The sequence below is a fragment of the Spodoptera frugiperda genome, chromosome 11, assembly GCF_023101765.2.
Source record: "Spodoptera frugiperda isolate SF20-4 chromosome 11, AGI-APGP_CSIRO_Sfru_2.0, whole genome shotgun sequence".
NCBI classification, from domain to species: Eukaryota; Metazoa; Arthropoda; class Insecta; order Lepidoptera; family Noctuidae; genus Spodoptera; species Spodoptera frugiperda.
The window spans coordinates 7,990,581-8,003,161 of NC_064222.1; the positions used below are offsets into that span (position 1 = coordinate 7,990,581).

The 12,581-nt window shown below is 37.5% G+C and overlaps 1 protein-coding gene across 4 annotated transcripts in view; it reads left to right on the forward strand.

The window, feature by feature from the left end:
- The window catches only part of LOC118274585 (unconventional myosin-XVIIIa), a 297,865-nt gene that overhangs the window by 270,860 nt on the left and 14,424 nt on the right, over positions 1–12,581 (forward strand). For all 4 annotated transcript variants that reach the window (XM_050696858.1, XM_050696857.1, XM_050696859.1 and 1 more), the window contains 2 exons: positions 10,416–10,559; positions 11,244–11,477. In XM_050696858.1, coding sequence (XP_050552815.1) covers positions 10,416–10,559; positions 11,244–11,477 — 378 coding nt within the window. The remainder of the gene's footprint in view (positions 1–10,415; positions 10,560–11,243; positions 11,478–12,581) is intronic.

Genomic DNA, 12,581 nt, shown 5'->3' on the forward strand with positions numbered 1-12,581 from the left:
AATTGATGGACGAATAAAATGCATGTAAGTACGTACGTAGATACAATAATAATTTTAAATAAGATATTCTAGGTACGTTCACGTTTTGTGTTGATTTATTTTATTTGATGTTTATATTTACGGCATTATCTTCGTAAAATAGGTAGGTAAATCTCGTTAAGGCATTTTCTATCGTAGTTATAAGGTTTATTATATGAGGAAAAGTCTTTAACAAGAGACTGGAAAGTAGTAGGTACTCTTTGCTAAACCTTTTTTTTGAGGGGAAAAATCATCCAATGACTTCTTCTGTCTTGGGCGAGGCCATAGGGAGTGTCAGTCTCTTACTGACTAAAACCATTCCGTTCCTACTCCTGCTTTTCGAACCGGGTCTTTTTGGTAAATCTAGAACTTTTTTAAACGCGATCTCCAACCCTCTAGTCGTGAATATTACCTATAGCAAACCCCTCTTATCTAGAGAAGGCTTTTACAGTCCAGTGGACTGTCACAGACTGCTGATATGATGGTGTGAAGGTTAATTTTCGTTAATTAATCGTCAGACAAGAAAATTACAAGGTTCATGCACTGTCGTCCTATTCACAATACTCAGTGTAATGAATTGCGACATACGTCTTAAATCTTCAAAACAACATTTATTTGTATTTACCACGAAAAAAAACAGAAACGTTACAAATGACAAGAATTTGTTCTGACCTAGAGAATTTAAAAAATAATTGGGATTTCGGCCTTTAGTTCCTTGACCGACGCACGAAAATAGGCATTTCCATGTTTGGCCACTAAAAGCGCGGGTTAGTCAGCGTAATTAATGTAAATAAAATTAATGTAGCATTTCATCAATTATGTTTCAAGTCGGGTGTGTCTTGGGCTCGCTGTCATTGCAGTGGTAAGTCCCCTCTTTGAGGAGTGGCTAGATTAGGCGCCACGGCGTCCTTAGTACCGCCTGACGCACGGTGCTTACCGGACATGGAAGCTTCGGTAGGTTCCTGTTTCTATTGGGCGGGAGGAAACGCCCGGGTGTCATCACTGCGAAGACCGTTACGGAGGACACGGTGGAACATACGCTTGCGGTCTGCCCTGCGTGGGCTGAGCACCGCCGTGTAAAAGGGATGTGGTCGGCGACGACGCCCTCTCGCGTCCGGCACTGATACAAGCCATGGAGCGGAGCGAGGGGGACTGGGATGCCGTCTCCTCCTTCTGCGAAGTTTCACCTAGCTAAGGAGGAGGCGGGGCGCGTGAGAGAACGAACCTCATCACGGCCCAGCAGTCACGAGAGACACTTCGGGCGTCGGGGATCGCGCGACAATCTCCGGCCAAAAGTGCGGGTTGCGGACGGTGAGCAAGGGTAGCTCGCCGCCTCGACCAGAATCAGACCCGTGCGTGCGGCGCGTCGCGTTCTGATGCGCCTCAAAGAGCCATCAGACCACCACAGATGGGGCCCAGTAGGGCTGATGCCTAATCCGGAGCTGCGGACTACCTACCCTGTTACCGGGGCTCCGGCTCGACGGGCAGGAGTAGGAACGGGGTGGTTTTTAGTCAGTAAGAGTCTGACACTCCCTCTCGCCTTGCCCAAGGCGGGAGAAGTCATTGGATGATTTTCCACCCTGTAAAAAAAAAAAAAAAAAAAAAAAAGTCGGGTGTGTCTGAGTGTTTAATTATTTTTTTACAAGATTTCAAATCAAATATTGTTGTTACGTACACAAAACTTGACCATATGCTATTTTTAAAAAGTTAATCTTCAAAAATCTTCAAAAGATAAATTAATTATAAGTAAGCCGATAACATAATTGCTAATTAAGTACTTATGTCTCATGAAAGTTACAATAAATTAAAGATAATACATTTAAAACTTTGTCACACTTGTCTGAAGACATCCCCATTCATTATTGGGTACAGTCTCGATTTTAGTGGCCCAACATCAATATTGTTTAGCGGAGTAGGCGGAGTAACATTATGTAACCACAGACAACAAAATACTGAAAGAAATTTTTTTTAAACTCGCTCTGTTCCACAGTGTTACGAGAACTTTCTAATGAACGAGTTTTTTTTTTAATTTCATGTTCTAACTGCGTTAACATTGTGTTATACTGTCCTTTCTCTGATCGTCAAAATAGAATTACTACAATATGGCACTATGGGCGTGCCCAAATTGACACAATATTTGTGAAATTAAAACTTATTGGTACAATTTATTTTAATTTATATAACTTGAAGAGTCACGTATTTAATGTAATAATTTCATCTTTAGCATCCAATAAACGCCTTTTTTCTAAATATTTGTAATATTTCATTATTTTTTGTTTAACAAACTTTTCCGCAACCATGAACTATTATTATTTAGCTTACACACCGTCCACCTCCAATGTCATCCGTACTTTATTAGTCACAGTTTTAAAAATGATTGATGCGTATACCGTGAATTCCGATACTAATCCTATCAATTAATCAATGAAACGAAATCACACAAAAGAAAACGTAATTATCTGTGGTCACTATTAAAACGACAAATGAAGCTTGTCGATGAGCTCCTTGACAGTGAAATAAAAATTTCATTTGAAATTGGAATAGTAATCGATGTCAACGTCAAGGTTAGATTTAAAAAAGTTGGCCGGTGTAGTGTAGGGCGATGAGTATGTGAAAAAAATATGTTTGGCGCCAATTTTTTATTTTCGTTTATTGTCGAAATTCTTTTCATATTATTTTATCAAACGAGTTGTTAAAAAAATTTTTAGATAACCTTTAAAATGAGTATTAATAGTTTTATGTGTGATTCCCAATTGGTACGTACGTTTGTCATTTATTATTATCATTACCTATTAAATATTTAGTTTTTCTAAACTCTACATCAACGCGACTAGAGCTACACCCATACCAAGTCACATATATCGAATGAATTTCCCTTCAACGTGAAGCCCATCATGTATTTTCGATTCACACAATAGACTATTCAAATAATCCTTCAAGCTTGACAAGTTTCATTGGCAATAAAACCAAGATTAATGGCCATAACATGACAATAACAAACCGATAAAAATCAAGCAAATGATCAGATAAAACTGCGAAATTTCTGCACGCATTCATATAGACTTATTTCCATACTTACTGGACATTTGTAAGGTAATTTTTGGTCGTAATGAGAATTTAAAAAGAGCAGTTGTCGTGGGTTCAATGAACTCTGCAATGTTCAGCTGACATCGCAATGCCGCGAAATATTCGAATTCCAAGGGCGGCCATGTTTGATTTTTTTTGTTTATTTTTAAATTGTAAATCGAACAGCTGCCTTTTTGGCGTGATGTGTTGGTACTGAGTTTTTAATTATTGAATTTATTTTTTACTTCATTACTTATAGCATTAATTAAACTGATTAAAAGTTACTTTAAACTGACCTATAAACATGAAAAAAAAGACTACCAGGATTTATTTAAACTCTAATATTGAATTACACGCATATTATTTTTGTCAATAACTGGGCCATGACACGCACGTCAACGGCCTAATAACATTGTAAAGTTTTTAATGAGAATTTCTTAAAGTTGTTGAAGTCAGCTGCGTCGGAGCTGAGTCGAGACGTAAATGACCTAATTTCCATGATTTATGCTGTTACTCCAGGAATAAGCTTTTGAAATCAATGTATTAGTAGTCGTTCCCGCGTTTGTTTTGGTTGAACGCTACGCGAAAACTATAGTGGCCATGACGAATTTGGAGGAAGCCATTTTTTATGTCAATGTTGTTGTTGAAGGAAGTCGTTATCAATTTTCAAAATTGATTGTTACCTATGGTAAACAGCAAACAAACAAATCACTAATTTTATTCTCAAACTGGTAGTAGAGACAGAAGCATCAAAATATTAACCCTGAGTCTTGAACGTGGGCAGTGATACACATAGTAGGTATACAATAACCCAACTATCAGATTAATTTATTTCACAGATGAAGTTTTAGAGTATGTAATTTGTGAATGTTGCCAAATTACTTAGATTTTTTTTTTTCATTTACAAAAATACTTTTATCGTTTAATGACATGTAACGCAACACAAATCATGCAAAATATGAATAGTTAAATACAATATTACGCTATTCGTTGAAAAGCTTATGATGTGTGACAGAAAATGTAAGTCAAACGGAAATACACAACATTTATTTATACAAAAAATAATGATACAAACAAGCGAATTACTGCAACTGATTAAGCTTCTCATATTTTATTAGCTGATAAAAATAAAAATAAACTCTAATCCAACCACAGTTTAAATAAAATTTAATTCGCGGCAATAATTCTCTCTCGAACTGAATTTAAAATAACGTTCCATTTTGAAATTTTCGTGACAGAACAGACGTGCATTTTGTCAGACACGCGTCGCGATTCCCGCGCGACTCGACCGCGACAATGAGCGCGAAAATCGATATAAAACTTTTAAACCATAATGACAATGACTGCAAAAGTAACATCGATTATTATGGCTGTGTTACAAAAAGATGATCGATGATCTCAAGCAAGTTGATTGGAAACACTTTTAATTATATACTTACCTAGCTACTTATCGAGTTTTTCGTTGTACGCGAGAGCGTGTGACACAGTATTGTCGATTTCACTGAATCACTTTCTTTATTTACTTGTGTTTATGAGATTGTTATGTTGTATATACTTTTCTTTTTCATTGCACTATTAATCTTATGTAGCTGCCTTTGTTATTGTTTTTATCTTGTCTTCATCATGACACATCATGTGTTTTACAAGAGACTTTTCGATTTAATATCTTAAAAAATGCAACCTGTTCTTTTGTCTGACCAATGAATAAATCATATTTCTGTATTGAAGCTAAATCTTATATGTACAATTAGCGGCTTCGAGACTCATCAAAGCAGACATAAGCATTTCCATCATTAGTTTTCGTTAAAATTCTTTGCATTTAATATTTTCTATACCACGTATGACCTCAAAACCTAAAAATAGTTTAGACTCTGGTCTTTTCTTCGCCATTTCACCGCTAGAAGATTAAAAAGCCATTTGAAATTGGTTGCGCAATTGTCAGCATTGTTAGTTTCGAACGGATTGCATCAAGCGGACGCATTGGCAGACGAGACGAGACCAGTTATTTATTTCTTATTGGAACATCTGACCGGCAGTGGGCAGTGCGGTAGAAATTGGAGCAGCTTTCATTTGTCCGTCCTGCACAATCTATTTAGTTTTATGTTAGGTTCTTTTCTAAACTCATCGGGAGAAGAAATATTGTGTGTAGTTCCAAAGTTTCCATGTCATTCGTCCTCTCTTTCAAGAAAATCATCATCTTCATCCACATTTTCCTTAGTTTTGTTTGAATTAAATATTTATTGCATTCGTGGCACACAAAAAACCCATGTTCTGTTAAATGCGTCTTCACGCTTTGCTGTCAAAATTATTTCAATATGTTTATTCCAAAGACTAATGTTACTATTCAACGCGATATTTTTCTCTGTATTATTACTTCGTTTATAAAACTCCAGCAATTTGCAATGAAAACATGTCAAAAATACATTCTAAATGTGTCGAATTATCTGGAACAAATGTGTGTAAATAATTAGGTATCTTCGTTGTGGTATTTAAAAACTAATCTAGGTTTACAGTATAGTCGGTGCCACATTCTATTACATGCGAGTTTATCATCTGCTATTTTGTTGACGGCTGACGTGACCCGGTCTTACATATTAATCTAGCGACTTGACTCGCCTCAGTTGCAACTTTAAATTACCATCTTTATATATATAATTCTTCTGTAAGTGTGTATGTCACTGAATCTTAAACGACTGGACCGATTTTGATGAATTTTTTTGTGTGTGTTCAAGGGGATCTGAGAATGGTTTAGATTCACAATTTTGTCCGCTGGACAATGTTTTTTTATTTAATTTTTAATTTATTAGTAGTTGTTGATTTTGGAATGTTTTACATTGGATCTGACAGACGGCGCTACCATCGCAGTGTCAAATATTAATGACGTTAGATATTGTCATAACATTTGAATAATAATTTTCATCAAAATGGTCCAGAATGTTTTAGCTTATTAAAAAAATTTTCAAATTAAAGACGTGTAGACAGGACAACGTCTGTCGGGTCCGCTAGTTTTCCTATAAAAATATCTTCGTTCCACATTTTTGGCGGATTTTCCAGAATTTTCTCTTGTTTCCAAGCTTTGGTGTGACTCAACAATGTCATCAATGTTTGGTCAGATCTGTGCAAGCGTTTTCAATTCACAATTTGTTTAGAATTGTATTGTACTGATTATTTCTATTTCTTTGATAATTGGTTTCTTTTGTAACTAACTGTTTATTTTAACAGCTATGTATTGCATTGGTTTTGCATTCCTCCAGTAATTTCGATGGTTTGTTTAAAACCTGCAACAGTTCTTTCAAACAAACTTTGGTATTATGCTGAATTTATCTCTTCATCTTAGTCATACACTATAGCTTTTAAATATTTAAGAGAATCATCAAATCATTCTTACATGAAACAGACTTCAGTGTTTGGCATTTTCCCATTAGTTATTGTTTACACAACAAATTGTTTAATACTTTCATATATTACCCACTTAGTTGAATCCTCCTTTTTGGCATTCATCTTGTTTTTGCCAAAGTTAACAAGTTCGGGTGCTATAGTTACATTTTACATTTACGTTAATTATAAAATTTCCTTGCCAACGTTTAGTTTAGCGATTGCCAACAGTTTACTGTTTCATTGCATTTACGTCAAACGACAGTTATTATTTACTGAACGTGTATCCATACTGTCCGAACAATTCAAGTGCTTTATGAAATATGCTCCCGTCTCATATTTGGCATCGATTTGCGTAAGCAATACTGATATTCCTGTATGTATTATTTAATTGGCAATTATGTTCACTAACGCTTCGTGTTTACTTCTTGGTTCTAAATAAATGAATTCATATTTTCACGTAATGACGTGTTTTATGTTTATATGATTATGACATGGAAAATTCTGGTTAATTCTGGTTCTTTCTATTTTCGAAGTTTCTCGCGTGGGTACTGGAAGCTTGAAATGTTTGACAAACAAATCTCGGCCTTCAATGTTTCCGGACGTTAGCGTCTGCGCACATTTATCCTGCCAATGCGCCTGTGATCTATTGACATGCATATCGATTGACCTACTTCTCCCGATTTGTTTGAATAATTGTATAATGGTAGCATAATATTTTGTTCTGATTGATTTAATCGTCCTCACTATTCGATTCAGGACATTCGGACGTATGAATGTTGTCATTGGCTTCGTACTCGAACGTTTAAATGTTGAAGGTCCAGAGCGTGTCAGCCGCGTGTGCACTTCGACATCTAAGTAAACTAAAATAGTCGAGCGGCCGCGTCGTCGGCCCGGCGACCGAGATAGTCGGCGCAGTGCGTCCGCGGAGCCCTCTCGCGCCGGTTCTATTTCCAACTAATGTCCCGACGCATCCCGTAACGCTCGCGACAATAATACTGCAACGATCACTGTGAAATGGCACTGGACTTTCAACGTTCGCGACACTTCCGCTACAGGAAACGCAAGCGAACAGCCTAAACCAAAATGCCACACGCGCCGAGCACCGAAGCCGTCGCCGTCAACGGGACGAGCTCAAACCCACTAAAACTGCAAATACCGGACCACAACCAAAATGTAACGAACGGCAATGGCGTGTATTCTCCGCCTGTCAATGGAAATGGGTCTCTTCCACCAAACTTCAACGGACCTCTGTCACCACCCATACTGGATACAACGCCTAAGAAACCGCCTAAAGCTCCGCCAAGTAGACCCATTCTACCAGTGAAAAAATCCAAGACACTGCCAATCGACTTCGACGAAAAAGTTCCACCAAAGCCATCATCTTCTATTCTAAATGGCAAGAAACTTTTTGTAACGAAACCTCTGAAGGAGGTCCATACAATCACGCAGCCAAACGGTGAAAATGGACGAAGTTTAGTAAGTAGATCTCCCAGCCCGTACAGAAGAAGCAATTCCTCTGCTTCAGTAGAGACGGGCTCCATAGCAGAACTTGCTAAAAGACATGTTCCTGTTAATTTGTTGACGTCGAGGTCTCCTAGTCCGCTATCGTACAGCAGTGTACGTAGTTCAGCAAGCCAATACTCAACATGCAGCAGCAACGGAACCTATGTGCCATTATCTCGTTCTTCTAGTATGAACTCTACGATGTACAACAGAACTCCTACTCCAAGAAGAATGTATCCACAAACCTGTGATAGCTCCGAACGTGTAGATTTAAAAGAACTAAGATCTCGAGAACAAGCCCCTGTTGTGTTTGATGCTAATATGTCATTTGTGCTCGGTTGTAACAAACAGCCTATCCGGCAAAAGTTCAAGCCAATAGCAGCTCATATGGAAGAAGGAACGTCTTCCAATTATTTGAGCCACAAGATCGACAGTTTTCTACAGAGAACTGATCATGTTATGGATGAATGGCGAAGATTAGGACACAAAGATGACTCTGACATGATGTTCGATGGAAGAAAGAGGAGAGTTGGAAGATCGAAGTCAGCGACGAACATCATGATCAAGGGTTTCACGTTATTCAGCCGGAGTGGCAGCCGAGCCAGCAGTGTTTGCCGATCCAGCCGCGGGATTTCGGAAGACAGGACAACTGTCTCCGAAATGGACGAGGTGACTCATGCATACGATTAGTTTAAGAAATCATAGCGTACAAATGTTCGAAAACTCGCGATGCTCGTAAAGATAAGGCTAATACAGCGTAATAAATTATCGCCGGCTGCTTGGGATAGTTTCATGGGCTGCTAGTGGCGCTTGGAACTGTGGCAGTTGGCTTTCTATTACCGCACGCGCGTCGGTTGCCAAAACATTTTTTTGTCATTGTTGACTGCGCGCAACGACGACATCTCTAACGCGCGACTCTCCTTTGTCAGTCAACGGGGTATTACGACATTGTCACTCAAATTGAAACAGGAAGCTTGTCTTTTTTCTAACGTTTGTGAATTTTTTATGTAGGAATTGTGTGCGCTTTTGGCAAGAGTTAAAGGTTGCTAGCGTTGCGAATTCGCCAGACTGTTTATACGTTAGTTGGGCCACCTACTCTCAGCGTCAGTGCGTTCCAAATTTAACTTGTTATGTTTGAAATGTTGCCGCTTAGTTAATTTCATTCAGGCACGTAATTGTCGCGTCATAAGTTAATAACAACAGCGTTAACCGATTTATTGAAGTTTGTTATCAACATTAACTTTATTTATTATTTATCTTTCTCAATAATTGTCGCTAATGCAACAGCTAAAATTAAGATTGAAAACATCTTTATTTATTTAAGACTTCCTAGACCAACAATATACATTGGTGGACTTAATGCTATGGGCATTTTTTCGAATGATGCAGAGACAAAATCATGGTAGATGCATTAGTGTTTTGATTAATTATTTCATATCTAGTCTTAATTTAATTCGAATTGATCTTTTATTTTATGAAACTAGAAACGTTAATGATTAAAACGTAGATGTAAATGTTCTATTACACTTCGAAGAGAGAAAAGCAAGCATTACGTTATGCTAACGCAGTAAGACCATAATTCTAGTCGATTAATAAGCGAGGTGTCGTATTATTGTTATGGAGCACTAATCACATGTCTTACGCGGTAGTCAGGTATTAACTGCTAACGACTAGGAACATTGCAATTATCTACTTTCTAACTAAAACGATTTCTCTCCATAAGACTATAGAATAATTTAAAGACTTGTACGTGCCATTACTGGACTGGAAGTAGGTATTCATTAACCATTTTACATCGGACATTTATACTCTAAAGTATTTATGTTTTAATATTGGCTATTAGCCCATAGTTTGGTCTCTAAATTCCTAAATATCACCTTTGACCATTCCTGTCTTCAAGATGTGCTTTGAAATGGTCTTAAATTCCATATTTTATTTCTTCTCGAAACAAGTTTTGTGTTTTTGCGAGCATCGTTATCTTAAGTCGTAATCCTGCGTCGGAATTGGCTCTTCTAATGCATGGGCCATAACTATGCACTTCTCTTTACTGCATCAGGAAGTCGTAGTTATTATCTATTCTGAATAAATATTATCCTTTCTATTTGACTTGCTTACTTGTGTCTTTCTATTTGTGGACAATTTTAACGTAGTGCGTATCGTAATATGCGTCTATTTTAATGAAGAAGCCTTTAGTGTAGGTAATAAGGATCTAGAATGACTGTCGAGCAAAAGGTTTATCGTTCGATTTTGCATCGGTGTCTAGCAAACTCAAATAGTATATTTAATATCGATGTCCAGCAAACACCATGTCCAATGGTATAGGTACTTAGGTTTTTAACAAAATCATTGTAACAACACTACGTATTGTTAAGAGTATATCTTTGATAGGGGAAATAAAACATTTATGTTTCTTCTGAAGTAAAATGTTAACCATCTTCTTTGTTCTCCAGCTATCAGAAGTTGGTGGCGAGCTCGCAGAAGAACGGGCAGCGGCTGGACTGGCGACGGAACGCGCTGATGCCGAAGCAGCCGAGAGACTTCGCGTTGAACGCGACAACCGAGACCTGCTCGCCAACAACCAACGATTGCAGCAGGTACGTTGAAAGGCTTTCAACCTGATATAGTCACTAACACTAGAATTGAAACTTAAAACGGGATATTTACCATGTTTTTGCAAGCGCTATGATCACGGATAAACAGTTTATCCATGTATCAGTGCTTGCAACAGTGCCGAAATATCGGAAACTCATAAATATTGAAAAACATGGTAAATATCCCGTTTTAAGTTTCAATTCTAACGTTGAAAGGCATTTACCAATTACCAGATGGCCCGAAATCATTTTGAAACGTTAAAATAATCCTTTAAAGGACTAGTGAACTTCTTTTATGGTTAAAGTGTAGACTTGTAACGTCATGTTTTAGTTCAACAAATTTGTTAAAGAGCTTGTGGACATTGTTGGGTTTGGATCGACCAAGACCAGTAGATTCTGCTGTATAAGAATCATCAATCTGTCTTCAAATCTTTACTCTGTAAGACATCAATACTCTGATATCAAAAATTATCATTAATTATTATATTATCAGCTTATTCACGTTACTATTTGACGAGGAACTCAACTAGTTTCAAGCCATACTATTCACATATTCCTCCTCAAACAGTTACGTGAGTAAGCCGATAACATAATAATTAATTTGTATGTCTCACGAAACTTATAATAAAATTAAAAATTACCATCTTAATGATTCTTAGCTTCTTTACAACTTCTATTTCCCTGCAGGCCTCAGAACGACTCGAGCTCGAGCTCCTACACTGGCGTTCCGCCGACAGCGGTGGCGCTGAGCCATCAGACTCTGAAGGCTCAGAAGCTGATGCTGCAGCCTCTGGAGACAAATACAAGCGAAGATTCGAGAGGGCCCACAGGGAACTGCAACTCCTCCGCGCTCAGCTGCGCAGGCAGCATGAGGATGACCTTGAACAGCTCGTCACTGTCAAGAAACAACTGGAGAAGAAGGTAAGGGTCTTTAAGTCTTTGACTGCCAATAGAAAACTGTTGAAGGCAAATCCTCCGCTAACGTCGGTCACCGGTGACCACCACGGCGTTCAATGTGATTCTGTGAAATTATCTAGAGGATCGGATAGTGATGACATGAAACATTATAGTATCTTCACTTTTTTGGAGATTCGCTGGATAAAAGTTAGGTACCGTATTCAAGGTTATTTTCTTTTTCTATCGCTTTGACTGAATATTAGCTTTAAATTGTTCTCACATAGTTGAAGCAATCGAAACAATGTAACCAAGAATTGTATTTTGAATCTGATTGAAAAAGAGTAACCAATGGAGTTTCTTGCTCGTTTTTCTCCATAGGAATCTACACTTTGGAACGAGCAAATAGCTTCACTAGAGGACTGACCGACAGACAGGCGTTATTAATTATATTTGCTTGGTCTATTTGAAATAAATAATTTTGACTTTGACTCTTAACTCTCTCTTAATGGCAGCAATTGGCCTTCCATTGTCTCTGCCTACCCCCATGGGGGACAAGCGTGAGGTTATGTAAATGTAGTCTTTAGAAACGTTATTGACACATATAACCACATAAACACCGTATACAAAGTCAATACAAAGTTGTTTTAACTACGAAACAAAACAATACGGCAGGGTATGGCTCATACGACGTTCCCAGTTAACCTATTTATGTAAACACGAAACGTTACAACTTCCTTGCAAACTAACTACTTAGTATGTCTAGAAACTGTTTAGATTTTGTTCTGTAGGTAAATTATCGTTATAGATACTAGTTTCTTCCAACGGCTTCGCTTTTTCCTCGGATAAAAAGTATCCTAATCAAATCAAATCAAATTAGTTTAATGCATCCATAGTATGCAGTGTGATCTACAATTCTAATACTGTAATATGTCCTAGCTATAGGCCCTTTTGGGCATCGCAAAAGTACTCGAATCTACTTACATAATATTCATATGATTCTTTTAAATAGTATTATTTTGTATATTTGTATTATCATTAGGTATAACATTTTTATTCCCCTCATGTTTTATTCCAGACTATAATCTATCTCTTTGCCAAATTTCATTCAAATCCGTTCATTAGTTTTTA